This window comes from Oryza brachyantha, chromosome 7, assembly GCF_000231095.2.
Source record: "Oryza brachyantha chromosome 7, ObraRS2, whole genome shotgun sequence".
Taxonomy (NCBI): Eukaryota; Viridiplantae; Streptophyta; class Magnoliopsida; order Poales; family Poaceae; genus Oryza; species Oryza brachyantha.
In genome coordinates, this window is record NC_023169.2 from 18,746,715 (window position 1) to 18,774,603 (window position 27,889).

The 27,889-nt window shown below is 41.5% G+C and overlaps 4 protein-coding genes across 4 annotated transcripts; 3 read left to right on the plus strand and 1 right to left on the minus strand.

Annotated features, from left to right (window-relative positions):
- Positions 1-3,696, plus strand: LOC102714934 (serine/threonine-protein kinase AtPK2/AtPK19-like). The gene is made up of 7 exons (XM_006658073.2): positions 1-126; positions 1,286-2,214; positions 2,294-2,376; positions 2,460-2,580; positions 2,666-2,839; positions 2,914-3,018; positions 3,145-3,696. Exons 2-7 carry the CDS (start codon positions 1,558-1,560, stop codon positions 3,469-3,471), a joined length of 1,467 nt encoding a protein of 488 aa, XP_006658136.1. The 5' UTR covers positions 1-126; positions 1,286-1,557; the 3' UTR covers positions 3,472-3,696.
- A 648-nt stretch (positions 3,697-4,344) lies between these two features.
- LOC102715219 (probable inactive receptor kinase At5g58300) lies at positions 4,345-9,371 on the minus strand. The gene is made up of 3 exons (XM_006658074.2): positions 9,172-9,371; positions 5,713-7,081; positions 4,345-5,161 (listed from the first exon to the last, which is right to left on the minus strand). The coding sequence occupies exons 2-3, from the start codon at positions 7,007-7,009 to the stop codon at positions 4,530-4,532; spliced, it is 1,929 nt and encodes a 642-aa protein (XP_006658137.1). The 5' UTR covers positions 7,010-7,081; positions 9,172-9,371; the 3' UTR covers positions 4,345-4,529.
- A 7,812-nt stretch (positions 9,372-17,183) lies between these two features.
- Positions 17,184-19,827, plus strand: LOC102715495 (acid phosphatase 1-like). The gene is made up of 3 exons (XM_006658075.3): positions 17,184-17,615; positions 17,712-17,918; positions 19,424-19,827. Exons 1-3 carry the CDS (start codon positions 17,257-17,259, stop codon positions 19,602-19,604), a joined length of 747 nt encoding a protein of 248 aa, XP_006658138.2. The 5' UTR covers positions 17,184-17,256; the 3' UTR covers positions 19,605-19,827.
- On the plus strand, positions 19,617-26,014 carry LOC102715773 (cytochrome P450 714B1-like). The gene is made up of 6 exons (XM_006658076.3): positions 19,617-19,662; positions 20,010-20,059; positions 21,136-21,574; positions 24,420-24,646; positions 24,735-25,346; positions 25,441-26,014. Exons 1-6 carry the CDS (start codon positions 19,617-19,619, stop codon positions 25,882-25,884), a joined length of 1,818 nt encoding a protein of 605 aa, XP_006658139.3. The 3' UTR covers positions 25,885-26,014.
- The last annotated feature ends 1,875 nt before the right edge of the window (positions 26,015-27,889 follow it).

Genomic DNA, 27,889 nt, shown 5'->3' on the forward strand with positions numbered 1-27,889 from the left:
TCTCCTTCTCTTCTTCCTCCCAACCGCTCGCTCCCTCGCCCCCAGCCACCCTCGTTTCGCCGCCGCTACCCAAGCTCGCCGGCGCAGCGGCGCTGTCGATCTTTTCCCCCGCGGAAAGGCCAAGAGGTCTATCTCTGAATCCGCCACCCCGTTTTTTTTTTCCGGCTTGTTTCTTGTCTGAAATTAGGATTGATCGGCGGGGTGCTTGCGGAAAGAAAAATTAATCGGTTCGTGTTTCGTTTTTTCCCCCTCTGCTGTGGATTTTGGTCGATACAATGACTCCCTCTATCGTTTCTCGGTGCGGATCTTGATTAGTTGGCTTCATTTGTCGAGCCACGTTTTCTGGTTTTGTATTTTGGTTTGGATTTTGCACGATCAGTTAAGGTTTCAGGTGGGAGTTGCTTCCCCAATCCCCTCCGTGGATTCCTCAATCCCGTAAGGGCTTGCATTTTAGGGTGTGGTAGATTACCTGCGGTGGGACGAACTGATTATTTCGAGCTTGTGCGTTTTATGCTGAGGTCCGCGTGCTCAATGGGAATATCAATGTGATAAAAAAGATGATCCCTGATCGGGTTATCGTGGTTGATTTGCTCTTTAGACGTCCAGCAAAAAGTTCGCAGCAAGCTATTGTTTATCAGTATCCAGTCTGAGGTTTACTAGGGATTATTAGTGTGTACAATTATCTGGCGTTGACGAATATAGTGTAGCTAGGTTTATAGATTGTTGAGCTAATTTTTAGACTGAATGCATAGTCCCTGCTTTATTAGGAGCAGGAAATTGATTGTTTCCTACTAAAGCAGGGATAATGCTTCCACTCTAGAAATTTAGAGGGAAACTTTATGAATCTGTGCCTCAACTGGATTCCAAGGATTAGGTTCTAAAGTTAGAAGCTCGTTGGTTGCTTTTTTATATGAATCTGATATTTGTATTGTGATAGGCTGCGACGGCCAAGCCAACTGGCATTTTTTACTTCGAAGTTCGAAACATATTTCTACTAGATAGCGTGATAGATTCTGATTTAACTTTATTGTGCCATTCATAACTAAATGCAATGTTCAGCATCAGATAGCTGCTTATGTATAGTTTCAAACATTGGTAGGAAAAATGTTTCGGAAAAATTCAGAATAACTTAAACTTTTCATACAAAGGATTTTTTTGGGGGTAAATTGACTAATTCCACGAAAAAGTATCCCTGTTTAATCCTTAAAGAGCCTACCTATTGTTGACTTTGTTTAACTCTCTTTTTCTATAGAGAAAGACTAACAACATATTCATTTGCCTCCAGTCTAGACAAACTCAGATTCATGAGTTCAGGTTCAGGAAAAGCACTGGCATCCAGCATTTCCTATTCAGCAGGAAAGAGCAGCATTTTCTTGCTCTGCCTCTTTGCAGGATACCTGGGAATTCCTGGCAGCCACTTGTTCATGACCGTTTGCAGCACTGCATCTCCTTTCATCCTTGGAAGTTGTGGAGGGAACCTTCTGTAGTCTACTGTAGAACAAGTCTTTAGTTTCTGTTAGCTGGAAGCTTGCCCTGGAAACGGTAGGACTTTGAGTGATGGTTTCTTCCCAGAAATCCTATCTGACAAGAACCATCGCACAGCACCCTGAGCTCTTCACAGCAAAGATAATTCTCCCAATGGGTCCCCCGGATGTTGTCTCTGAAAGTGATGAGTTTGATTTCTCGGATGTTTTTGGTACCACTCCAGTCCAGACGCCGACAGGCATTTCTGTAGCTGGTCCAGACAGCCCTGCACCTTTGGTTGAATCCAACGAGGAGGTTTACAATGATCCTATCGTCATAATCAAACGATCCCATTCTCTTGTTGGTCCAACATCACTTGTTAGCCACTCCTTGCGACTTAGCAATCTTGCTCTAAACAAAGCAGAAGGGTCATCAGATCCTGTAGAATGCACCTCGGAAGAAAAGGAAAGGAACCTAGGGCAGCTCAGTGATGAAGAGTTTGATAATGCCACAACGGAAAATGAAGGTGTTGGGCTTGATGACTTCGAAATCTTGAAGCTTGTGGGCCAAGGGGCATTTGGGAAGGTTTTTCAGGTGAGAAAGAAAGGTACTTCAGAGATATACGCGATGAAAGTTATGAGGAAGGATAAGATCTTGGAAAATAACCATGCGGAGTACATGAAAGCCGAGAGAGATATACTGACAAAAGTTGACCATCCTTTTGTAGTGCAGCTCAGGTACTCCTTTCAGGTACGTGTATGTATCCAAGGTTTTGTCTCTGTGTTGATATTTCATTTAGTCAAATCTTAGTAACAATATTTCAACACAGACAAAATATCGACTTTATCTAGTCCTGGACTTCATAAATGGGGGTCACCTCTTCTTCCAGCTTTACAAGCAAGGATTGTTCAGGTGCTGTCTACTTCTTGCTAGTAGCTTTATCTGTAAAGAAACAATGTTCCTGACCTTTAAACTAAACCGTTTTTGTATAAAAGAGAGGAACTTGCACGGATCTATACTGCTGAAATTGTATCCGCTGTAGCTCACCTTCATGAGAATGGGATTATGCATAGAGATCTAAAGCCCGAGAACATCCTTTTGGATGCCAATGGCCATGTAAGGATGCTTTGTAACAACCAACAATCTCCTTTTTGCCATTTTTAAATTTTGCTGATCTCTCTTTCGTCGTCCTCATTTCAAGGCCATGCTCACTGACTTTGGCCTTGCGAAAGAATTTCATGAGAATACAAGATCAAACTCGATGTGTGGCACAGTAGAGTATATGGCCCCAGAAATTATTCTTGGCCGGGGGCATGATAAGGCAGCTGACTGGTGGAGCGTTGGGATCCTCCTCTTTGAAATGCTGACGGGAAAGGTGTGTTTCCTTCTTACGTGAGAGACCAAGCTTCTCATGTCCATCCAACAATTCTTACACTTTGCATGTTGTAGCCCCCATTTGTTGGGAACAGGGATAAAGTTCAGCAGAAGATAGTGAAAGAAAAGTTGAAGCTTCCATCGTTTTTGTCCAGTGAAGCTCATTCCCTTTTGAAAGGAGTAAGTTTCTCAATGCATCAGATGACTACAATCAAATTCTGACTCTTTCAGTAAGCATCAGAAGAATCATGAACTTGTGTTTGTGTTTGTTATCTGAAAAGTTGGCAACCCCTCTGTGCATTTCAGCTGCTCCACAAAGAAGGTGGCAAGCGGCTAGGAAGCGGCCCCGGCGGCAGCGACGAGATAAAGAGGCACAAGTGGTTCAAGCCGATCAACTGGAGGAAGCTGGAGGCCCGGCAGATCCAGCCGAGCTTCCGGCCGAACGTGAGCGGGCTGACCTGCATCGCCAACTTCGACGAGTGCTGGACGAGCATGCCGGTGCTGGACTCGCCGGTGGCCACCCCTGTCGCCGGCGGCGCCGGGCACAGCAGCTTCGCGGGGTTCACCTACGTCAGGCCAGCTCCGTTCCTCCAGGAAGTCAAGCCGCCCTCTACCTCCAGGCTGAAAGACTAGCTAGCACCGTGAGAGTGAAGCAAGGAAACGTGCAGCAAACAAGGCGAAAGAGGCGAAGTGACCTGCATTTGCGCAGAGGCTCATTTAGCTCTGTCAGTGCAACCAAGTGCACAACACAAAGGACCGACTCCAGTTGTTACTCTCTTAGAGCAAGGTTAAAAACACCATTAAATCTTCAACAAAACTTCTTGCTATGGTTGACTATATATTTAAAACTTGTTTGTTTTTTCTTCTCTCCTCTATATCTTCTATAACCTAAACCTGTTTATTTTATCTTCTCTCCTCTCTCGGACACGGGACGATGTGCTAGAATTCCCCAGGAGCTACGGAATTACTCCCCGCAACACGCCCATAAACTGACATCCACTTTCAATCGCAGCACAAAAACGATACAGGGCGTATGGTTGCGATCGCAGTCAAAATCAACTCATGTGATAAATTAAAAGCCGTCAGCATTTACATGACCATTGCAAATAACATATTCATCGGAAAGGTTTAAAATAATGCATTAAGTTGCACATAAACCTTAAATTCAGGACACCACCATAAAGCAACTAACACACACAAAAGTTAAATTTGGTCATCAGGAAAGCAGGAATCAGTAAGTACAAAAATTAAATTGTGAAGCGTAAGCAACCAAAGATTAAGCCTGTTGTTGAATGACAACAGGTTGTGAAAGAACGGTGGAACACAACTTAGGTAGCAACAGTATTCCTGAAAAATCAATCCTGCTAAACAACCTAAAAATGATTTTGAAATGGACAGTAATAGTTTAAGAAGACAGAGGTAGTAGCTGCTACAGTAATATTCTATTGGTTTGAAAGGAAATAGTGAAATCACATCACAACATGCCCGGTTGTAACAATCAAAATCCCCTGGGGAAAAACCTACATTTGTCAAGAATAAAGAATTCAACATACATAGTTCCAATCAGAATGCTCAGCTTTCTGAGTCTGCATCTAAGGTCGACCATGTTTTGTCATGAACTCGATCACAAATTAGCTAACAATCAAACGGTCTGCAGCTGGCAGCTGCTGGTGAGGCATATGAACACACAACTAAACTGATGGAGGATTGGAGTCCTTGAACTTCTCATCAGATGAAGCTCGGCTCTCTGAAGCCGAGTGGCGCAGTCCCTCGATCATCCTGATCACATCCTCCATTGTTGGACGTCGATCTGGAGACCTTGATGTGCATGACATTGCAATCTGGAGCATCTGAACCAGCTCCTCCTCAATGTTTTGCTGCTTGATCAGCTCGACGTCGAACACCTCAGCTGTCCACTCTTCTCTGACCACTGAGTGCACCCATCTTGGGAGGTCGACAACATCGTCGTTACCTTGCGACTGTAGTGGAGCTTTCCCTGTGAGCATCTCCATGAGGAGGACACCAAAGCTATAGATATCAGATTTCTGAGTTATTTTGCGGTTTTCGATGGTCTCTGGAGCTCGATAGCCAACCACAACGCGAGATGCATTCGCTGGAACACTCATCAGGGCACTCAGACCATAGTCTGAAACATAAGAACTATAATCTTGATCAAGGAGGATATTAGTTGACTTGATATTGCCATGGCTCAGCTTGGCACCACCTTCTGCATGAATGTGTGCAATGCCGTATGCTGTTCCAAGGATTATCTTCACTCTGGTGTTCCAGTCTAATGGTGTCTTCTCGGTAACACCCCTGATACCTGTTGAATGTTCACCCGCAAATCAGTAGGAAATATTACTAATTTAACATTTAATTAGTTTCACTTATATAACACTAGTATCAATTAAAAACGTTTAATTATTTTAGCTTATATAACACATGCTGCATTCTGAGTACGTGCACTTTTTTCTAGCGTATGGGAGAACTGCACACTTTTCTATTTGTAGAAGAAAATAGGATCAGGCTTTCTACAAGGACAAACACTTCAGCTATATATAGAAGGATTAAGGAATATGGATGCAACTTCAGGCAAGTGAAATATGCAGAAATTTAGACAAGTATTATTTCCAACTTTAGTGAAAAATTAAACTTGTTAATATCTAGTCAATGTCATACTAAAGGGCAAGAGACTGAATCAACTATCTAGTATCTACATTAGCATGACATGGACATTTATTAGTGCGGCCTCCACATTTTAAGAAATGTGGGACTCTTTATGTTTATTCATTAGCCACCATAGTTATGAGTCTCTAATCAGCACGAGGGATTTAGCAATATCTTGCAAAAAGGACAAAAGGAAGAAAAGTATACCATGTAACTTGGATGAGAAACTGCCATTGGAGAGATAATCGTAGACGATGAGCTTCTCGTCCTTAGAATAGTAGTAAGCGCGAAGTGGGACCAAGTTTGCATGTTTACCTAACCTACCAATGAGTTCCATCTGTTGCTCAAACTCCTTTTTTCCTGCCACAACATCTTTTAATCTCTTAACAACAACAACAGTACCATCCTCAAGTATTGCTTTGTAAGCAGTTCCATAACTTCCTTTGCCGAGGACTTCTGCAGAAGCTCTCAGTAGGTCCTCCAAATCAAAGCTATAGGAGCAACCCTCCAAGAAAACCAACTTGTTTTTCTCAGCAATCTGAACACCACTACTGAATTCCTGTTTTGGCTTCTCGCTTCTGACAACAGTGCCCTTGCCCTTGCCCTTGTTGTCCACACCACTCTCTTTCTTGCCTTTCCTCTTTGAATTGCACACAGCCAACACAACCACAACAAACATCAGTACTGAAAAGCCCCCAACAGAAACTGCAATTATGAATCCCGCGCCAAATTTTTTCTCATGATGAGGAGATGTCGAAGGTGGTGCTGATGAAGGTGATTCTGGTGAAGGTGTCGGTGAATAAGGAAGTGAGCATTTACCTAGAGGTGGCCCACATAATCCAGGATTCCCAAGGAATGATCCATTTGGAAATGTTTGGAGCGAGCGAGGAATTTGGCCTTTCAGATCATTGTTGCTCAGATTTAATAATCTCAGACTCGGAAGCTTGAGATCAGGAATGGATCCAGAGAGAGAATTTTCTTGTAAATTCAGGACAGATAACTGAGAAAGGTTTTGTAAGCTTATAGGAATCTCACCGCTAAACGAATTGTAGGAGAGGTCCACCACGCTGAGGTTAGGATTCAAAAAGGAAGGTAAATCTCCTGAAAAATTATTGTGCTGAAGGTATATTGAGCGTAACAAAGGAAGTGTAGTCACATCAGATGGAAAGCTTCCAGCTAAACGATTAGACCGCAAGCTTAAAACTTGGAGAGAATCAAGTTTTCCAAGAGTGTTTGGAGGAATTGCTCCGATGAGACCAACACCTGGTATCCTTAATTCAAATATGTGTGACTGGTCTCCTGAGCATTTTACACCATGCCAAGAACACAATGATGTGTTTTGACTCCAGTCAAGCCTGTTGCCATGATATACTGCAGCGGCGAAGTCTAGAAGGGCTTGCTTTTCAGAGGCTAAGTCTGCTAAAGACAAGGGACTGAATAACAAAAATGACAACTGCAGCAAGAGCAGAAGAGACAGAGGACTTCTAAGACTGAGACAATCCATTAGAAGAATCTCCAGATCAGGAAACTAAATGGACACCATATTCTTTTATTTATGTCAGATAAGTAGTACACCCTGTTCAAATAAAAATGGAGAGCATTCAGTGATAACAGTTAAACAATTGGACTAATATTTCAAACGTAGTTCCAACTTCCAAATAAGAACGCCCGGTGGAGAAAAAAACTTCCAGATAAGAACAGCATTTCATCAGAATAATGTCAATACAGGTTGCCAATCATTTCTTATAAGCCTCTGAAGTTCCCCCAAGCCCCAAAGGGATCACAAATCCTATGTAAATCAAGCATAATTGTGTAAAACATAGTGAGGCAGCACAAAACATTGTGTGAGATCAAGTACATGGAACCTGATTTACTATCTATCTGTGGGAACCAGCAGCCAGACGTTTTAGGTTCCTATTAAGCAAGCCATCTTTCTCGATAACTTTGTGGAAATGTCGATAACATGAACAAAGAATTGACACAGTGGTCAAAATTCCACCCTTAAAGAATGGCCCCATTAAAGTCTGAAAACAAGAAAACATGGCCTAAAAGATTGTGGACAGAAAGTAATGGGGAAGAAGGAAAAAGAAGAGGAAAATGATACGGTCAGCACACAAAAGCCAAAAGCATAACCAAAGCAGGGACAAAAGATGAGGGCAAGAACAAAGCTGAACCTACCACAGCTCCCACAAAGATGATCATATCACATCATATATGTACTGTTTGCTAGTACTTAGAAATTCCTAGTAAACTAGCCTTAGATGAGCCTAGAATCAGGCATAGCATGCTTACACTGGCAATGCAGTAGTACCGACAGAACCGAACTAATTTATCACGCAACAGCTTTCTGCATTCTTAGGGCCAAAATGGACCTACTTTCTGGGCGCCTAATGCGGCATCTAAGCAACTTTGATCAGAGAAGCCACTAGGCAAAGTTTAAACGAAAAGAGGAAGAAATAAAGGAAAAACCGGAGCTAACGTAACCTAATGAAAGATTGAACATGGGAAGGTGGAAACGCCTGATATATTTTTCCGTGGGAAACTGCTGCACATGGCAACGTGAGTGCAGATTTACTGCATTGTTTACTGACTACAAGATCTAGAGCAGTACGCAATTACTTCATTTGCACTTAAAGAGAACCTGGTATGAACCAATTTATTAATCACGGACAGCAAATGGAAAATGAGCAGTTCTCCAAAGTCTAAAGCCCAAGCTCGTAGGTCAGCACCCAGTAGTTTGCCAGGATCCACACATTTCTAAATTCCAGCCCCCAACCCCCAAATGAAAACTCAGCATTCAGACCGGCATTCCAGTAAACCAGACTTACGTATACAGTATAGATCAATTGACTGAATTCTGAACTAAAGCAGTAGCATCATAAGATAAATTACAACACTGGTATTCCCTTGGTAACTATTTGCTGCTAATCTTCTAGATCCGCCACGGAAGTATGCAACAAGAACAAAAAGATCCAATCCTTGAACAGTTCGAGCTAGCAAAAACGCAAGATGAAACAAAAAGAGTAAAATTTATTGAATATTGTGGATATGTTCCCGCTATTATTGACCCGCTTCGAGCAGACAAACAAAGGAAATAGGACAGAAAAGAATGCTTCACTCCATCAAGTTCATTAGTTCACCTTAAACGGCGGCGTAGAGTGTAACTGAGCGGTGAGCACCAATCAACTAGACCTAGGATGAATGTTGCAACAATCCCTCCCTATTCCGGAAATAGGTAAAATTGGGTTTGACAAAGTAAATGAAAGATCAAAACCTAGAAGGACGAATAGATAACTCTACTGAAAAATGGTACGGTTTCACTCTTAATTACGTACTCCGTATTAACTAGCACGGAGTGTACAACTGAAGCTCGAAATGTAAGGGTAAAATCCGAAACAGTCGCCGCTTAAAAGAACAAGAGAAACACAATCAACAAAACTGCCCGTAGGATTCCATAAAAATCCCGTTTTTCCCTGAAAAAACACATTTGCAACTGCATCAACAATACCCTGTGTCCCTGTCAATCTGAAGACGATGCCCTAAAGAACGGGAAAAAAAATTAGCAGCGCGGCCGAAGAACATCTCTGCAGCAGGTCGCAGGCGGCAGCCAAACCAAAATAGAAATAGCAGGGGAGTAAATGCGGAGCCGGGGGAGCAGCGGGGTACCTCACCGGCGGCGGCCGGTCGCCGGCCTGTACGTACAGCCCACGGAATTCCGCGAAATGCGCGCTTCCGCTCCGCCCGCTTCCCCCGGCGCCGTGGTCGCTGGGGGTAGTTGCTCCAGCCCACACACGCCCAGCCTTCCACGGTCGCAGAGTGGTCGACCTGCTACTAGTGTGTGTGTGTGAGAGAGAGAGAAAGAGAAGTCTTCGAGCCGAGCCAGCACAGGAGAGAGACGGGAGGGAGGCGCATTTATGGGGAGGAATGAGGCGAGGCGAGGCGAGGGCAGCAGCGTGCAGGCTGCACCGGTGGTGGATGGCTGGCTGGCTTGGTATAGTCCACCACTGTGCTGTACTCTCTTGCTTGATGCTTACTACAACTAGCAGTACACATCGCTCTTTTTCTCCTCTTGCGCCTGTGATAAATGGAAGTGTAAATGCTGTTTTGTTTTGGCCCCCTTCTTTTCCGGTTCTTTCTGTCACTACAGTACCACTGATAATTGCAATTGTAAAATGTAAAATGCAAAAAAAAATAGTAGTAGAGAATTTCTTTTGTTTTCAGGGATTTTATTGGGTGGTTGTTGGCTTTTTAGGAAAAAAAGGCAAACGATATATTTACAAACAAAAAATAATATGTAAATAAAACTTTTGTATATGTGTTTTTAGCGATCTAAGAACAAAAAATAAAGTATGGTAAAAGAAAAGCTAAATTCAACTCTAAATTTAAGGTTAAAAAATCCAACTTTTAGCTTATAAGCATAAGAAAAATCAAAAGATGAGGTGCTTAGAAAAAAAATTGTCATTTAAGTGTAAATAGATCGGTAATAGACAGTGAATGTATCATCCGAGAAAACAGAAGTATGAGTTTTTTATTTCAAATAAATTATAATTTCTGACCTCTGCACTAATTAAAAATGCAATTGTAGATAGTGAGATTTGAATCTTTTAGATAGAGTCGTGTATTTACGATTCTATAAATACGCTAAAGACAAACATGATAAAGTAGCTAGTTTTACTGGTTGAGAATCCAACCATGAGTTTTCAAGCCGATAAATGATTGGCATTAGGTTGAGTTCTTCGATCAGCGACAAAAATATATATAATTTGATCTATACCTTAACAAAAAGAATACATCATATCAAAAGTATGATTTGTATCGTTCAATCTACGCCACGGACGTCATTCGACAGCTAACATTGTTATTGCTGAGAATAACCAGACACAGATGAACAACCTATGGATTAGTATATCTGTTTGGGGGTGAATGATTGGTTTTTTATTTAAAAAAATCAAAATGTATATTTATAAATAAAAAATAATTTATGAATAAGACTTTTACATATGTGTTCTTAGCGATCTAAAAGCAAAACATACAAAATAAAATTTGGCAAAAAAACATTAAAATTAAATCTAAATTTAAGATTAAAAATTTAAATTTTAACCTATAAACATAAGAAAAATGAAAAGATATGGGTGTATCTCTAGCGGATTGCAACGGCTAGAGTAATTGCAAAATAGCGATGCATGTCGTGCCACATACAGCTGCCCTAGGTAACGAGCCAGCCGGGTGTTTGTTTTTGGTACTTATTTTAGTTCCTAGTCATATCGAATGTTTGGATATTTATTATAAATAGTAAATATAGGCTATTATTAAAATTCATCCATAATCTTGAACTAATTCGCGAGACGAATCTAATGAGCATAATTAATCAATGATTAGCCTATGTGATGCTATAATAAATCTTTATTATAGATTAATTAGGCTTAAAAAATTCGTCTAGTAGATTAGCTCTAAATTAGTTTTTTATTAATATATTTTTAATACTTTAAATTATTGTCTAAATATCTGATATCACAAGCTATTCAAATGTGGTTGCAGGATCTTGCTGCTTGGGGGTGCCTTACAGAAAAGGCACATGACAATGATCAACTGAGCTGTCACTATCAACCCGACAATAATAGAGGTACAGTGTCAGTACGGTAGGCGAATTTTAGGTCAACAATGCATTTTATAGTTTTGTGATTGCCTACTGTTGCATATATATATATAGATTTGCTGCGGTCTAATAAAAATATTTTAATGTACCGGTACTTAGAGGTATCAAATTATTTCCTATTATTGAAGCTGAGTAGGATGTATTCTATTAGATCCAATGATAAAAACGATTTGGTACCGCTATATACCGGAACCTCGAGATACTTTTTATTGGACTGAAGCAAATCTCATATAAATATGATGTGGTACAAATTTATGGTTTGGCTTCATCCTTGTGTTGTCATTCTCCTTCAGAGTTTTTTTGTCAACTTGTAGTGATTTCCACTATATTGTTTAGCTTTGTCTCTATATTATTGACTGTATAAGCATGCTTTGAGAGGTGGATAGCGAACTCATGTTACGCTTAACTAGCTATATCTCATTTATACTATCCATATAATTTTCCATATACCATTTTATCATCTATTAACATAATAATAATAATCACTAATTAGTAAATAGCTCACCAAATATAAATAGTTATGATGAAACTAAAAGAGCAAACACTACCTACTGACTTTAATATTTGCTTAATTTTATTCAGGTTATGACACAAGCACCCACCTAACCATGTTTGTCTTCTATCTGCTTTGACTAAAATGCCAATGGGTTTTTTATTCCTTACCCACGCCTTTCTCTTGCGTGTGATCGGCAGTCAAATTTGGTAGCAGCACACAGGTATGAGATTTTTGTCTATAAGCATATGTCAAGTGTTCCAGCAGTAGTGCTATTTCATCTCACAGCGACAGCGAGGTCAATGGGTTTAACCTGAAAGAGAATTAAAACTGCTTGGACTAGCTTCTTGGAATCTCTGGTAATCAAGATGTGCTTAATTACGGAGCTTGTTTCTTGTGAGCCATGACGCTTTTGTCCTGGAGGTGATGGAACCAATTCTGATCCAATTATCGGAAGACGATGTCGATTTCAGGTAGCCGTCATTGCTGTGACTGAACATGAACAAGACATGTCTGCTGGATATACTTTTCAGAGAAAAAAAAAAGAGCTTCTGTTTAGAGAACAACGGGGAAATGGATGTATATTGCGTTTAACTGCTCTTCTGGAGTCTGAACCGATAAACATGCTTCCAAATTACAGGAAGAGATCTGCATTAACCCAGTACCACTAGTAACATTCAGAAGCTAAACAGTTTAACGCTGTTTGGTTGGAGCCAGAAGTTGAGCCAACAGGCAACAGCCAGCAAGTGATAAGCTCAATGCAGCACATGCACTTGGCGTCTGTTGGCAGTGTGGAATCTTCTGCTTCTGCAGCCAGGGGTTTACTAATCCAGAGGACAGTATTATTGTCACTATTATTAGCGGATTGTTAGGCTTGTGTTTACCTCTGCGTTGTTTATCATTTCCATCACCAGAGCCTACTACTAGCCAGCAGTTTCAGAATCGCCAGAAGAAAACAAGTCACAGGCTACTACGAGCCAAGAACCTGCGGGTATAAGGCCATTGGAAGATGCGGTCAACACAGGCTTCATATGCAGTACTATTTTTTTATTTGAGAACAATACAGTACTAATTCAATCACAAAAGATTTTTAACTTTTGTGCTTGTCCTACCAAATTTTATTTTTATGTAATTCTTGTATTGGACTTTGCTAAAGTAGGAGATAAATATATTGAGATTTAAAAAAATAAGGCAAATGTATTGGGGTTTAAAGGAGTGAATGATATTTTAACCTTTGTAACTTTGTACAGACATAAGGGGGTGATTGTTTGGTTTTTTTATGAACAAAGTCAAACGAATATCTGTAAATAAAAAATAAATTATGAATAAAACTTTTATATACATATTTTTAGCGATTTAAAAGATAATAATGAAACATAAACTTCAATGAAAAAACCAAAATCAACTTTAAATTTAAGGTTAAAGATTAAAATTTTGACATATAAGTATAACAAAAAGATGGAGGTGAAATGTAAGGTGAGCTAAAAAAAAGTTTTTTTTTAACGGATGAAGTATACTATGCTAATAACTCCAACTGGCCATTGTTTTGTACTACCAGTTTGTTTCCCAGACAATACAGCCAAGAGCATGCTTGCAAGAAACAGCATACGGCCTCTATCTTGAAAGACACTTCGCTATCAAAAGGAATCAATTAGTATATAATATGTGAAGGTGCAAGTGTACATGCAGGTACGTACTAGTATACTGCTTGTCACCTTGCAGCTGTCTGGCATGTAGGTCCGTATACTGCCAGGTGATGATGCAATGGACAACTAGTAGTCCTACATTGGTACGTTCGTATATTATATAGTACGTGTATTGTTTCGTCTGTACATTACATGGCAGTTATTCAGTTAACCAGTAGTAGTGATTATTTTTAACAGGCCTACGTCATCGTATCTTTGCATCGTGGTATCGCCGGACCTTCTGCATTATAAATCAAAGTTTAAATTTTTAACCTTATATGTTAGAATAGAATTTAATTTTTTTTTCTTGCCTTTGAGATTGATAAAAACACACATGTATAAAAAAATATATTCATGACTTACTTTTTATTTAAATATATCGTTTGACTAAACAATCACTCTCTAATAATCAGATACGTGTCGTTAGTGGTTTACTTGAGAAAAAAACGATGACCAACAAGATGTTTTAACGCTCGTAGCAGTGCGTTCCATTGAAAATGCTTTCAAGTTGAAGCAGAGAGTTATCTTTGTTTACCTCTGTCTGATAATAAATACGATTCTATAATTTATATTTGAACTATAGAACTGTAGTTACTATAGGATGGAGGTAACAGTACTAGGCACTAGGGCTCCCATCGTTTCACAGTTGCAATGGCTTATAAATCAAAATTTAAATTTTAGAACTTAATTTTGGATTCGATTTTATGGTTTTTCATCATATTATTTTTATAACTTTTGCTTTCAGTATCTATGTACATGTATTAAAAATTTTACCTACAAATTATTTTTTATTTAAAAAACGTGTTTTCATTTTTTTTCTTTTAAAATGCGAAACGTTTGGAGCCTAGGGTTTCCGTTTCTGTGGATACCTCTAAAATCACAGTTATCACTGTATTCTCGTGTTTTCAACGGTTTTTCACGGTGATAATCATAATTATCATGATAATTATGGTTTTCGCGGTGGATTTGAGAGGTAATTACTGAATAATGACCAACGATTGTTCAGCTCAGCTGCAGTGGAGAAAAGGGGAAAAGGTGCCCTGGAGTGATTGCACGGAGAGAAGTGATGGTACAGTACGTTTTATGGAGGAGGAGGAGTAGTACCACAGGAGCAAAACCACCGAGTGGAGAGGAGGACCAGTAATTAACTTGCAGCCTTTGTTAGTTGCAGTACCACTGCAGAGGCTGCATTGCTAGTGCTCACCATTATATTCAGTCAGCGACAATGGTGTTGTCACAACAAGGCCTAATTGGTGGGTGTCTAGACTCAGGCCGGCGCGTTTGCAACTGCTACTGCAGCTTGGCTAATTAGGCCTCTATCTTCAGTCTTAAATTAAATTTTGATCATTAGAAACTTAGGATCAATATGTCCTATAAAAAATGGTCATTAGAAACTTAGAATAGATCGGGCATGATAAAAAATGAGAACCGAACAGAGTCTCGATCATGATCGACATTCAGCAACAGTTTCATGTATGCAAAGAAATCAGAAATTTTCAACGCAAAAATCACAAAACATGAAAAATTGTAAGCACGACCAAGGGAAAAATTTGGGTTGGATGCCTATGGGTGTGGAAAATAGAATTTAGTCACATTTAACCTATTAAATTGTTGGTTGCATTTGGGATTATTCTTTTTATTAAATCGATTTTCTGGGTCCTTCCCAGACTAACTGAATTAACCGAACAAAAACTCGATCATTCACTGCCTAGAATTTCGGTATTTGTCATTTTGGTTCGGCCCCCTAATCGCCGGTATCTTCGATTGGACGCCGTTGCTACCAGGCCGCTTTCTCTCTGACGCCCCGTGGGCTGACATGTGAAAAGGCCTGGCCCAACAAGAGAAAGTAGTTGTACTAGATCGGGCCTGCTGGTAGATCAGATGATATGCTCATATTGTTTAATCCATTCCCTCGTAAAAAAAAAGTTTTTTTGGTACCAAAAATTTTAGCGCATAATTTTTTTATCTCAAGGTAAAAATATGGTATCTTGGATATTTTTTAAGTATGTTAAAAAAGCCTAAAAAGAAGAAGAAAAAGATAAAGAAAAAGGCAACCTGCCTGCCATTGTAAACCTTGGGGACCAAAAACTGGAGCTGTTGGATCATGTCTCAGGCTGTAATCCATCCAACCTTTCTTTTGGGTGTGGGGATCACAACTCAATCTCGTTCCTTTTATCAAAATCGAAAGCACCTGCAATTTCCTTGTTAATTACTCCCTCGGTCGATCCGTTGCTCCTTTTTTGTGCCCGGGCCCGGCGACCCTGGGATTCTTCTTTTTGCTGCCCTGTCTGCACGCTGTTCCTCGATATCATGGCAGCACTGCAGTGCAGAGAGGTCAAGTAGTTCTTGTGGTTTGGCTGCCATCCATCCTCTGAATCTCTGATCAGGATCGCTTAAACAAGTCTTCTTCTTCTTCTTCTTCTAATCCATGGCCGTCTCTGTACACATGCCTCTGTCTCAGGGCAGCGACAGCCAACAGTGCTCTTCCTTTTACCTCCTCTCGCATGGACCAGTGATCCATTCTGCCTATGGCTAGCTACATATACATAGCTAAGCTAAGCTAGCTAGCTCCAGCTTTTGGCCATGCATGTTTGCAAATTAACCGCCATGATCTGCGACCATAACGTATCGGATCTTCTCGCCGGAGCGCATTATCGCTGACACAAACACCATGGATGATGGATCGGACAACGTCAAATTGATCAACAAACCTCCCTGCCTGCCGGCCAGTACGTTCTCTCCTGCCACTGCTGCAGTGCAGTGTAGCTAAGCTAGTGGCTTCCTCTGTTCATGCATGGTTATGCTATGCGGTTTCTTTTCTTTCTTTCTTGCCCTTTTGCTGCTCAGTGGTAACACCTGCAGTAAGCACCACTGAATCTTTTTTTTTTCAGTGGAAAACTAATGCATGCAGGGTTTGACCCTCTCTCTAGCTACCTGAATGCATGCACTCCTGTCACACTGCAAAGATTTCAAATCGATCCATGCATCCTGGGCCAGTCGCCGACGCATGCAGATCAGACATAAATCATGTATCTGCCTCGATCGTCCTCGTTCTCTGGCTCTCAGCTGCTTGGATCATCCATGTGGATTAGTGCATGTTTGTTATGCTTGCACAATTTACACGCATGATGCTGATGCATGCATCGACGTCGACGACGGACGACCGGCCAGACAGACAGCGGCAAAGGTAGATCGAGGCGACTTTTAATTGCTCTGTGTGTCCCAGTACGTTGCACGAAGCTTCATCGATCCCCCGTTTGCTTGCTAGCTCGATCGTCTACGCAAAAATGTCAACTTGAAAATCCTTTTAAGCTTTATATTGCTGCGTGCTGCTGCTAGCTAGGATGGTCCAATGGGCACCCACTCCACTCTAGTTGTTGCCACTGCTTTATCAGAGGAAACTAATGGAGCCTGCATACATCAGCTATATATCTCCTTCCATCAATTAATTATGACATCCTCCGTTCTTAATCGTCAAACAATTGACGGTTAAAAATGATAATTGTCAGGGGGTTTTTTTCGGGATAAACTGGTTGATGAATGATGTAACTACAGATTAATATCCTTGAGGAAGAGACAAACATATTACCGGGGTTGGTGCCTTGATTGAGTTTTAGTCCACGTTTATCATGTAGCGCAAAACGCTAATATTAATCACTCACAGTCAGTAGTACTGGACCTAATCCAAAAGAAAACGAGGCTAGATTCATTTGGCCGATATCTTAGCGCCAATTCGTCGCTTTTTTTTTTTTTTTTGCACAGGGCATTGTCCGCCGAAAAGGCAGCACGGGATTAAAGCGCGGGAGCGTACGTGCGTTCGCGTCGCCCATAAAATCCATGCATCGATATGATCCTCTCAGCTCGATCTCGATCCATCCATGCATCTCGCCGTCTAGCTATCTGCGAGCAACGACGACATGGCTGCCACTCTCGCCGTGCTGCTCGTCGCGGCGGCGGCGAGCATGGCGGTCGCGGCGGAGGGCGCGCCGTGGTTCTGGCCGCCGGCCGGCGACGACCCCTACTGCCTCAGCTGGCGGGTCATGGTGGAGGCCAACAACGCCAAGAACTGGCGCACCGTGCCGCCGCCGTGCGTCGGCTATGTCTGGCGCTACATGGCGTGGGGGCAGTACACCCGCGACGTGGCCGGCGTCACCGACCAGATCGCCGCCTACGCCTCCCAGGTGCCCGCCGGGGACGACGGCCTTGACGCGTGGGTGTTCGACGTCGACGACACGTCCCTCTCCAACCTGTTCTACTACCAAGCAAAGCAGTTCGGGTACGTAATACGTGCATCTATATCTACCTCTACACGATTATTGCTACCTAGATCATATAAATCAACATGTGTATGATTGAATAATGGATGGATCAGGGCGTATGATCCGGTGGCGTTCAAGAACTGGGCGAGCAAGGCGATCTGCCCGGGGGTGCCTGGCATGGCGCAGCTGTTCCAGACGCTCAAGGGCAGAGGCTTCAGAGTCTTTATCCTCTCCGGCCGAGACGAGCAGACTCTCGGCTCCAGCACCGCCACCAACCTCGTCGCCGCCGGCTTCGCAGGCTACGACCGACTCATCATGAGGTACGAGACGACAATAAAACCATCTCTGACAACTGAAAACTGGGCCTAACTAAGTAAAGCAATGGGCCTAAATTAAAAGATGCATGGTCCTGAAAGAGTACTGGAACGGCCCAATATATCTGTAATTACGAGTGGGCCTAAAATAAAATAAAAATCAAGGCCCAGGTGCCGTTTTAAAACTATGATGTATTTTTTTAAAAAAAATATTATATAAATTTCAGTATTTATCATTTATACCATTAAATAGTTATCATAAAATATTCGAAAACATTTTTTTATTTTTATATAGTTGGAAAAGAATACAAACTACTGACTGTAGATAGACTGTGTACCGATAATCTTTTTTCCTTACTTCACTTCCTACTGTACTGTACTGTACCGATCGTGCTAGTTTTTGGTTTCTTCTTCCTCCCATATCCTCATGGGCCACTAGACATTCGTGCAAGATCATGATGGAATACAAAAACAGGGGCTGGATATAATTAGCATATTCTTATCTTCAGACAACTGGCCAGAAGCCTATCTATAGATTGCTAATTAGCTTTCGAAAGCAGAGTGCATGTAAAGGATATTTTTAGAAGTACAGCGAATTTTTTTTGTGGACTGCAATCTATCTAGACAGTTTCGATGCTTTAAGCTTTTTCATATACCGACAATCTAGTCGTAACAGACTATACACGTTTTACACTAAAAAAACAACACCAGCTATTTACTTTTACACGATGCAGAAAATAAGGGGGTGTTTTTTTTGGCATTTTCAAGAAAAAATGTCAAGCGTTATATTTGCAAACAATTTATGAACAAGCTTTTCTATATATGTGTTCTTAGCGCTTTAAAAATCAAGACCGCAAAATATACTTAAGTGAGAAAAAAACTCTAAAACTAACTCCAAATTTAACGTTAAAAATTTAAATTTAAATTTAGAAGGATTATGCTGTAAGACTCGGCTATAACGGGATTGTTTTATTTGATGGACCGACAGTCTGGTGATTAGTCTAGCTATTTCTATGATATATAGAATGCAGAGGGATCCGTTTTGTTGGTATATAAGCAACCATAGGCACGGGAAATGGCCTAATTTATTTGCATTCTGTTGCCAAAAAATCGTTTGCAGAGTAGGTCTCTTTAGGGTAGCCATATGTGAAAATCGATTTACTTTGTAGGCCTTTGGTTACTTACGGGAGATTGTGGCTCACTATTTTTCTTAGCAGTATAAGTTATTACCCCTGTTTTAGGACGCGAGCTGTTTTAATTTTGTTATTTAAGTTGGAATTTTTAAAGTTTAACTAAATTTGTACTGAAACATACCAACATCTTCACCACCAAATAATTTAATTTAATCAATTATTGTTATATTTTATTGGTATTAGGAGTATTGTTATATTATTTCCGTAGATTTGAGTAAAGAGCCTTATTTATATTATTGTATAAATAAGAAACAGAGAGAGTATAAATTGGGTGGAAAAAAAGAAGTGGTGATATGATATCTGTATACGGCATTGCAGAAGGGCAGAGTACCGGGGAGTGAGTTCGGTGGTGTTCAAGTCGGCGATGAGAAGGCAGCTGGTGGAGGAGGAAGGGTACCGGATCCGCGGCAACGTCGGCGACCAGTGGAGCGATCTGCAGGGCGACTTCCTCGGCGACCGTGTCTTCAAAGTACCCAACCCCATGTACTTTGTCCCATGACCATCACTCATCATGCGCTTCGTTGCTTATCTCAAGTACCAATACGGTGTTAACTTGAGTATGCAGCCTTTTTCTTTTTAATTCTAAAAGAAAAGTTCCGAGTAGCAGGTCTCTACACCATGTAACTGGGCTCGCGTCGTTTGGTTCTCTCTTTGATAAAAAAATAATGTATGGATAAAACTTTGTAGATTTAAAAATAAATTATGGTGAAAATAGATATTTTATGGCACTAAGATATAACTACTAGAGAGATATTATGTTTTTACACTATAAAATATTTCAACATATTAAAAATATCTTTTAAAAAAAGTAAGCGAAAAGATAGGAGCCTATTTCCGCTGTTACCCGTAATCATGCGGATATAATGTTAAATTGGTAATGGTAATATCTATTTTTTTTTCACAGTTTGCTGTGGTTACCGCAATTGCCCCTGGTGCGGTGTACGCGTGCAGAATGTATGCAGAAAGAAGCGTGTTTTTTCAGATGCGGTCCAATATTTCGCCTGATTCGGAGAAGAATTCGTATATCGATAAATCTTCTGATTAGACGGTCTAACTAACATACTCTTAGCACATGTAGCTTCACTACAACGCGAACACCATTTGGTGGCACTGTTTAGTAAATCGGCTGATCAGTATCGCACTGTTCAGAAAAAAAAATCAGTGTAAAAACTGGGCTATTTATACTGAGCAATTTTACAGTTCTGGAACCATTTTTTTCTCTGTAAAATTTGATATTTCTTGATATCTTAGGTATCATGAGATACCAAATTTTACACTAAAATTTTAATATCTCTTAATACCTACTTAAGGACTAAAATTGCTCATTTATACCCTTCCCAACCTCGCAATCAGCAGTGAAGAACACATAGTCTCTATGTGGGCATGTTGTTTGTCACAAGATCCTCATAAGTGAGAATTTCTTATAAGAACACTAATATTTCGAGAATTTAAAGTCATCAAATTTAGAAAATAAATTAGAAGTCAAGAATTGAAATAATCAGTTTATATAGATTTTGAGAAACTCGTCATTAGTTGTTTCGCATAATCGTAAGCTAAAAAAATGTCATATATACTCACATAAAAGAGTTTTAGTATAAAATTTTAATACCTCAGTACAACGTACCTACTAAACTTCCTTAAGTTACTTTTTAAGGATGGTAAAAAAACTCTAATAATTAATGTAAATACATATATGGTGTGTATATATATGTGTATAAGCTTTTTTACTCTACTCAAAAAAGTATCTCGAGTTACCATATTTTTCAGCGTAAAAAATTAGTAGCTTAAGATATAATAAGCCTTAATTGATTAAAATTTTGCACTAAATTTTTTGGTAGCTTAGTTTATTTTTAAGGTGTGGATTAATGGATAAATCTAAATAAAAATAGGAAATCTTACTTATAAAACTGAATGATTACTTAATTTACAACCCTACCTGCCCGTGATATTTGTCTGTCATTACGGCGAAAACGGCCGGACTCGCCGCACTTTTAACTCCCAGCCTCCCAAAGTTGCTATTTGGACTCTAGCTCTCGCTTTTACGTGCTTCGATCCATACCACCGCCCGGTTCGCCTGCACGCAGTTTCATTCTCCACTAGTCATCTCTCTGTCTCCCTCTCCGGCCATCTTGCGCATCAACGTCACCGATCGATCGATCGAGACGATGGTGGCGGCGGCCATGGCGGCGGCGAGCTCGTGCTGCTTCGCGGTGGCGGCGTGCAGCCTGGGGCTGTACCTCTACTACGTCCTCTGGGTGGTGCCGGAGAGGCTCCGCGCCCGCCTGAGAGGCCAAGGGATCGGCGGGCCACGCCCCTCCTTCCCTTACGGCAACCTCGCCGACATGAGCTCCGCCTCCGCCGCCGCCACTAAGGCTACCGGAGAACGACGGTGCGACGGCGCCGCCGCCATCGTGCACGACTACCGCCAGGCCGTCTTCCCCTTCTACGAGAAGTGGAGAAAACAACACGGTACGTACGTATATATACGTGCTGTGCTGCACACATCGATCGACATGAATACATGATCATTTCACGTTAATTAGCTACTTGGGTGCTGTTTGATAATTGGTTGCATGCTTGACGAATTTGATTGAAAGAGAAGGACAAATATAATTGAATTGGTCGAATGGCTGGCCGTTCTAGCTGCTTTAGTTCGATCGGTCATGTCTCTGGAAGAACAATATGACCGGTCGTAAAGGAGAAATCAACGGCTGTAATGAATGGGTTTAATTACTGCCCATCCTTTAAAGCGCGAATATTTCCTTGTATATGTTATCCGTGTATCTGTTTTAAAAGACGGTAAAGATTGGTTCTTTCTATAAAGTACACTTATAAAAAAGTTTATGAATATGGGGTGAACCAAACATGATAATCTATTAATAAAACTTTGATAGTATTACTAGTGTTCTAAAAGCCGTGGCCGAAAAATAAACTTAGATAAAAAAACCTCCTAAAATTAACTCTAAATTTAAGATTAAAAAAATAAATTTTAATTTATAGCCATAAGCACCAATGAAAAGATAAAAGTGTATATGTATCGGTTCATTGAACAACAAAAGCTTGCATAGTAATTGCACCAAGTTAATTTCATCGACGAGATAGTTAGCCATATATATAGATTTTGCCACCAGATCAACATGGTGTACACTAATTATTAACTTGTCTGGTGTACACTAACACAAGTTGTCACTACCAAGTTGTGTCCTTTTCAGGAAGAATCCAGTGAATAATAATGCATGGCTATCTAGCCAGCGTTGCACTGTTGCAGTTGCACACACAGATGGAGCCACTGTACATGTGTCGAAATAGCTTATTGCACGACGTGATCGATCGAGAATTTACCATCGATCGCCGATTGATAGCGATGTTCATGATTTAGCAAAACATATATCCATGCGCGATGATATATCAGACCGACCAGGCCCGGTCTGTTCATGCAAAACATGCCACGTTTTGAAAGCAAAATAGAGCAACCACAGTATGTGAAAAAGCAAGAGGCAAAGGGTCTTAGACCCGGTTTAGTTTCAAAAATTTTCAACCAAAAACATCACATCAAATCTTTAGACACATAAATAGAGTATTAACTGGTCCATCACTGTAAAGTCAACTAACGAGGTGGGTAGTAGTATTATCAACAATAACACTACTGCCACGTAACAAGAGAATAATTAACTTTTTACCACTCTTAGAAATGGTACAAACATATTTATCACTGGGCCCACATGTTATAGACACATGAGGACCCACATGTCATAGACAGCAAGTGATAAATATGTTAGATATCATTTCTAAGAGTGACAAAAAATTAAATGCCCCGTAACAAGAGCTGAACAGATATTAAAATCTCTCGTCTCTTCATGCTCTTTGCTCACTGCACTCCAAATATTTTTCTCTTTCTTTAAAAGGTGACCCCACCTTCCCTATGTCTAATGGATCCGTGCTTACTACTCCATCGGTATTTTAATATATGATGAAGTTGATTTTTATCACACATGTGACAATTTGCCTTACTTAAAAATTTTACATAATTATCATTTATTTTTTTTGATTGATAGATACATTTTAATTAGAACTTGTATTTTGCATATTTATATAAATTTTTGATAATCAACAGTGTCATGCACCTATTAAAAAAATGAATGACATGGATGGAGTACTTAGAGTAAACTCAGCAACTCACGCATATATGATCATCTATATGGTCATTTGGATGACCATCCAAAAAAAGATTTTCCATCCATATTATCTTGCACTACAAGAGACAATGCATCATCCATATTTATTTTATTAATATTTTGCAATCATCTATTCTTATGATGATATTGTTCTCTCCTTTTGTGATTGGATATTGAAATATGCATGAAGGAGAGACCTCTCTTCAATTTGGGTGGTCGTCTATTTTTACATGATAGGATACATGATATGTTGAAGACTGTTTTTCTCTTCATATTATTTATTTCTAAATACACGTGATGGATGCATAAGCTGCTGGATTTGCTATTAGACAATATACATTGCTGTTGCCCTTAGACGGCTGCATGCGATCGAATCGATCAGTGTACGTTTCGCGTGCGTATAAACACGATCATTGATTCCAGAGTGAATATATGGCTTTTGATTTGGACCGACGTGATCTGTCCTCCCTGATCTGCTAGCGTCAATGGAGCTGCAAAGTGTGGCAGTGACCCATAATGCAACTGCGCTCTGTTTTGTCATCTTCTGAAAACCCGTCCTGGTAATGGACGTTTAGATCATGGATCTTCAGACTTCAGAGGCGGTTATGACCGTTTAAGAAAACCGATTTTTCCTTTACTTTTCCGGGTGGCTATGAAATCCGTCTGCGAAAATCCTTGATTTCCACGTATTATTGGTTGCAGGTAGATGGCTCAGCCGCATGTGCAAAGCGAAATTAAACGACTGGAAAAACGAACATACGAAAGAAAAATATTGCCGTCAGTTTCAGTTTGCATGAACATAATCAGCATCATGTGAACAGATTGGAAACTACTCTTAACTTTTACCCAATCTTTTCGTTTCTGCTTATATTTATGTTATGGTTAAATTTTACATTTTTACTATTTGTCAGTCCACTGTCTATTCCTCTATGTGTCAGTCGATCTTGCCGGGTGTCTGATAAGAGTGCCAAGAGCGCCAAGATTAGTGCGACACAAATCTTACACACAAATAAATCGACTGACAGTTTAAAAAATATCAGTCGACTACTGAATAGACAACCCCTAAATTTTAAATTATTTTTCGTTTTTAGATAAGTCGTGTTTGTGAGAAATTGGTGTGCGTTGTTTTGGTGCCGTAGGCCCTGTATTCACGTATTCAGTAGGGAAGATGGTGTTCCTGCACGTGAGCCGGCCGGAGTTGGTCCGGGAGCTGAGCCTGTGCGTGTCGCTGGACCTCGGCAAGAGCTCCTACATGAAGGCGACGCACCAGCCTCTCTTCGGCAACGGCATCCTCAAGTCCAACGGCGACGCCTGGGCTCACCAGCGCCGCCTCATTGCTCCCGAGTTCTTCCCCGACAAGGTCAAGGTATGTACACTAGTTAAAAATTCTCTAATTTCATCTTAATCTGATGATATGATCCTGCGCATGCGTGATGAGATGATGCAATGCGTAGGGCATGGTGGATCTGATGGTGCGTTCGGCACAGGTCCTAGTCAAGTCATGGCAGGACAGAGCTGACGGAGGTGACGCGAGTGCGTTGGATTTCATGATCGACGATGACATCAGGGCCTATTCTGCCGATGTGATCTCCAGGACGTGCTTCGGCAGCAGCTACGTCAGGGGCAAGCAGATCTTCGACATGATCAGGCAGCTGCAGAGGGCGGTGTCCTGCAGCAAGAAGCAGCATCTACTGGCCGAGGTGACCGGGCTCAGCTTCTTCTCCACGACGAGCAGCAGCCGGGCGGCGTGGCGGCTCAACAGGCGTGTGCGCGCTCTGATACTTGACCTCGTCGGAGAGAGCGGGGAGGACGGTGACAACCTGCTCACTGCGATGCTCCGTAGCGCCAGAGGCGGCGGCGCCGCGGCTGAGGACTTCGTTGTGGACAACTGCAAGAACATCTACTTCGCCGGGTACGAGAGCACGGCGGTCACCGCCGCGTGGTGCATGATGCTCCTGGCGCTTCACCCGGAGTGGCAGGGCCGGGTGAGGGAGGAGGTGCAGGAAGCGTGCAACGGCGGCGGCGGCCTGGCGCCGGACTTCCCGGCGCTGCAGAAGATGAAGAACGTACGTTACATGCTGATCGCCGCACGTGTACGCATGCATGAAGTTAGCTCGCCGGCGCTGATCACTGAATCGATCCAAACTGTTGCCGCTGCAGCTAACGATGGTGATCCAGGAGACGCTGCGGCTGTACCCGGCGGGCTCCGTGGTGTCGCGGCAGGCGCTGCGGGAGCTCGTCCTCGGCGGCGTGCGCGTGCCCAAGGGCGTCCACATCTACGTCCCGGTCTCGACGCTTCACCTGGACACCGAGCTGTGGGGCGCCGCCGCGGCGGAGTTCGACCCGGGGCGGTTCGCGGACGCCCGGCCGCCGCTGCACGCGTACCTGCCGTTCGGCGCCGGCGCGCGCACCTGCCTCGGCCAGAGCTTCGCCATGGCCGAGCTCAAGGTGCTCCTCTCGCTCGTGCTCTGCAGGTTCGAGGTGGCGCTGTCGCCGGGGTACGTGCACTCGCCGGTGCTGAGGCTCATCGTGGAGCCGGAGCATGGCGTGCGGCTACTGCTCAAGAAAATGAGGCCCAACTGTACATGGTCCGGGTTTGATTAGTCCAATCTGGGCCTTTTGTGAACAGTGCTTTCAGCCCATTTAGGTATTGCAAAAAATATACTCGGCTTTGAGCTTGCACCGTCAACAACAATCTTCTTCTGTGTTAGAGTGGACCAACTAATTTTACTCCTCGTACAAACTCTTACAATCTAGAATCATCCACCCTAATCCAAAGGGTCGGATCATCTTCTATGAAGGAAGTTTCTACAAAGATATAGTTATACAATTTCCAATTGAATTCTTTTTATATAATTGTTAACACCAGATTTTAGCAAATCACTGCTATGGATTAATCTGTGATTAAAGACCGAATCAGACAGGAAGCAGGGCAATCAGATAGGAGGCCAGGTGGAATACGACTCGGATTCAGCCGATGGAGTCCGGATCGAATAAGAGATAGAGTCCGATTAGGCCTCGAATGTTACAGATAGATTCGGGAATAATCAGAGTCCGTGTAATTTAATTTTCTCTGTTAATTAGAGTTAGTTTAGATTTTTTTCTTTATCTCTAAGTTTGTTAGAGTCTAATCGAGACTTGTGTGTTAGAGATATAATCTATATAGCAGTTTGTTATTTCTTTTTATCTATTAGGAGTTGTATGTCGTGTCCAACACGGCCTAGCCTCAAACCGAAGGTATAAATATGTATACCCGGGGTTATTGTTTTTCATCTACACATCAATTAGATCAAATACTTTCGGCGCATCGCCACCCTCTTCCGAGGTTTTAACTCCGGCGAAACTTGGCACCTGACGTGGGGCTGCATAGTCTCGATCTCCGACGGAGGGGTAAGTCATATGTTCCACCGGGCCACCGGGCTAGATATAGTAGCCCCACGGAGTTGATCTGGTCGACCACTTTGAGCGATCTATGTTGGTTTGATATTCGCTATTTGATATATTTAATCTAGTACCGTCTCGGTTAGGTCCGATATAGTAGATTGCGTTTGTCAGATGGTTTATATCGGATTGATATATTTTACTCATTGTTTTATCGGAGTACTAGCCAATAAGTTACTAGTCATCGGCTTATTGGCTTGATAGCAATCTAGATCTGTTTAGTATCTATCCTGATATTGCTAGGTTTAATCTTGAACTGTCTCGGTTGGGTCCGATCTTCTATGATTATACCTAGCAATCTGGGCTAGATATTTTATAGATCTTGGTTGTTGGTCCGCCGTCTATAGGCGATGATTTTTGCCGATCTACATGTTTATCATATTTACATCAATAAAGTAGACAATTGTTTTACTGTATTATTTCTATCCCAACCGGCTTGATTTAGTTAGATCGGTTGTGCTCTATGTTGCATCGGCTTATGAGAATTACATGCAAATTGGTTTTAGCCGATCATAACATATGATTCATTGCTATTCCAATTAATTCGTCGGTTTATTTATTAGCCTTATCGATCTTCATGTTTTCTATAGCCATATCGTGCTTGACTGCATACTGTCTTGGTTAAGTCCAATCTCTGTACGTCTAGTTCAATCTGGTTATAGGGGCTTATCCAATCAACTAGGATTACTAAGTGACTTGACGGGTTATGTTGGTCTAATAGTTATTTCAAGTTTATTTGAAGCGAATTTCTAGCCGATCCAAACTTTTTACACCCGATTGTTTGTCCTATCGGCTAACCATTGCAGCATCAACATTGTCACGCCCAGAAATTTACACCAAATTTCTGAACAATAGCATGTATTAAATCTCGGTCCAGGCATCAGCCCGAGTACACACTATGACAAATTAATACACAGTTCCACGACTTAAAAACAAATAAAAACAATTATCTATCGAAATGCAGCGGAAAGAGGAAAACAAGACTAGACCATCTAATCTTCAGCTTCAGCTAGCGAAGACGGCTCCACACCACAGGCATTCTCGACGGTGGACTGAACCTTACTTCAACCTTCGGAACAACCTTCTTCTGACACAGGCTCTGTCACTTGCTCTGGTGGGGGAAAAAGTAAGCAAGGCTGAGTACAAACCACCGTACTCAACAAGTAAC

Excerpts from the sequence above, each read along its gene's own strand:
- LOC102714934 (XM_006658073.2), top strand. The coding sequence starts at position 1,558 with ATGGTTTCTTCCCAGAAATCCTATCTGACAAGAACCATCGCACAGCAC. Across the intron at positions 2,840-2,913 it reads TTGAAATGCTGACGGGAAAG|CCCCCATTTGTTGGGAACAG; the intron begins GTGTGTTTCCTT and ends TGCATGTTGTAG. Across the intron at positions 3,019-3,144 it reads CTCATTCCCTTTTGAAAGGA|CTGCTCCACAAAGAAGGTGG; the intron begins GTAAGTTTCTCA and ends TGTGCATTTCAG.
- LOC102715219 (XM_006658074.2), bottom strand. The coding sequence starts at position 7,009 with ATGGATTGTCTCAGTCTTAGAAGTCCTCTGTCTCTTCTGCTCTTGCTG. Across the intron at positions 5,162-5,712 it reads TTTCTCATCCAAGTTACATG|GTATCAGGGGTGTTACCGAG; the intron begins GTATACTTTTCT and ends AACATTCAACAG.
- LOC102715773 (XM_006658076.3), top strand. The coding sequence starts at position 19,617 with ATGCGCTTCGTTGCTTATCTCAAGTACCAATACGGTGTTAACTTGA. Across the intron at positions 20,060-21,135 it reads GCGGTGTACGCGTGCAGAAT|CTCTCGCTTTTACGTGCTTC; the intron begins GTATGCAGAAAG and ends TTTGGACTCTAG. Across the intron at positions 24,647-24,734 it reads TCTTCCCCGACAAGGTCAAG|GGCATGGTGGATCTGATGGT; the intron begins GTATGTACACTA and ends TGCAATGCGTAG.
- LOC102715495 (XM_006658075.3), top strand. The coding sequence starts at position 17,257 with ATGGCTGCCACTCTCGCCGTGCTGCTCGTCGCGGCGGCGGCGAGCATG. Across the intron at positions 17,616-17,711 it reads TACCAAGCAAAGCAGTTCGG|GGCGTATGATCCGGTGGCGT; the intron begins GTACGTAATACG and ends TGGATGGATCAG. Across the intron at positions 17,919-19,423 it reads TACGACCGACTCATCATGAG|AAGGGCAGAGTACCGGGGAG; the intron begins GTACGAGACGAC and ends ACGGCATTGCAG.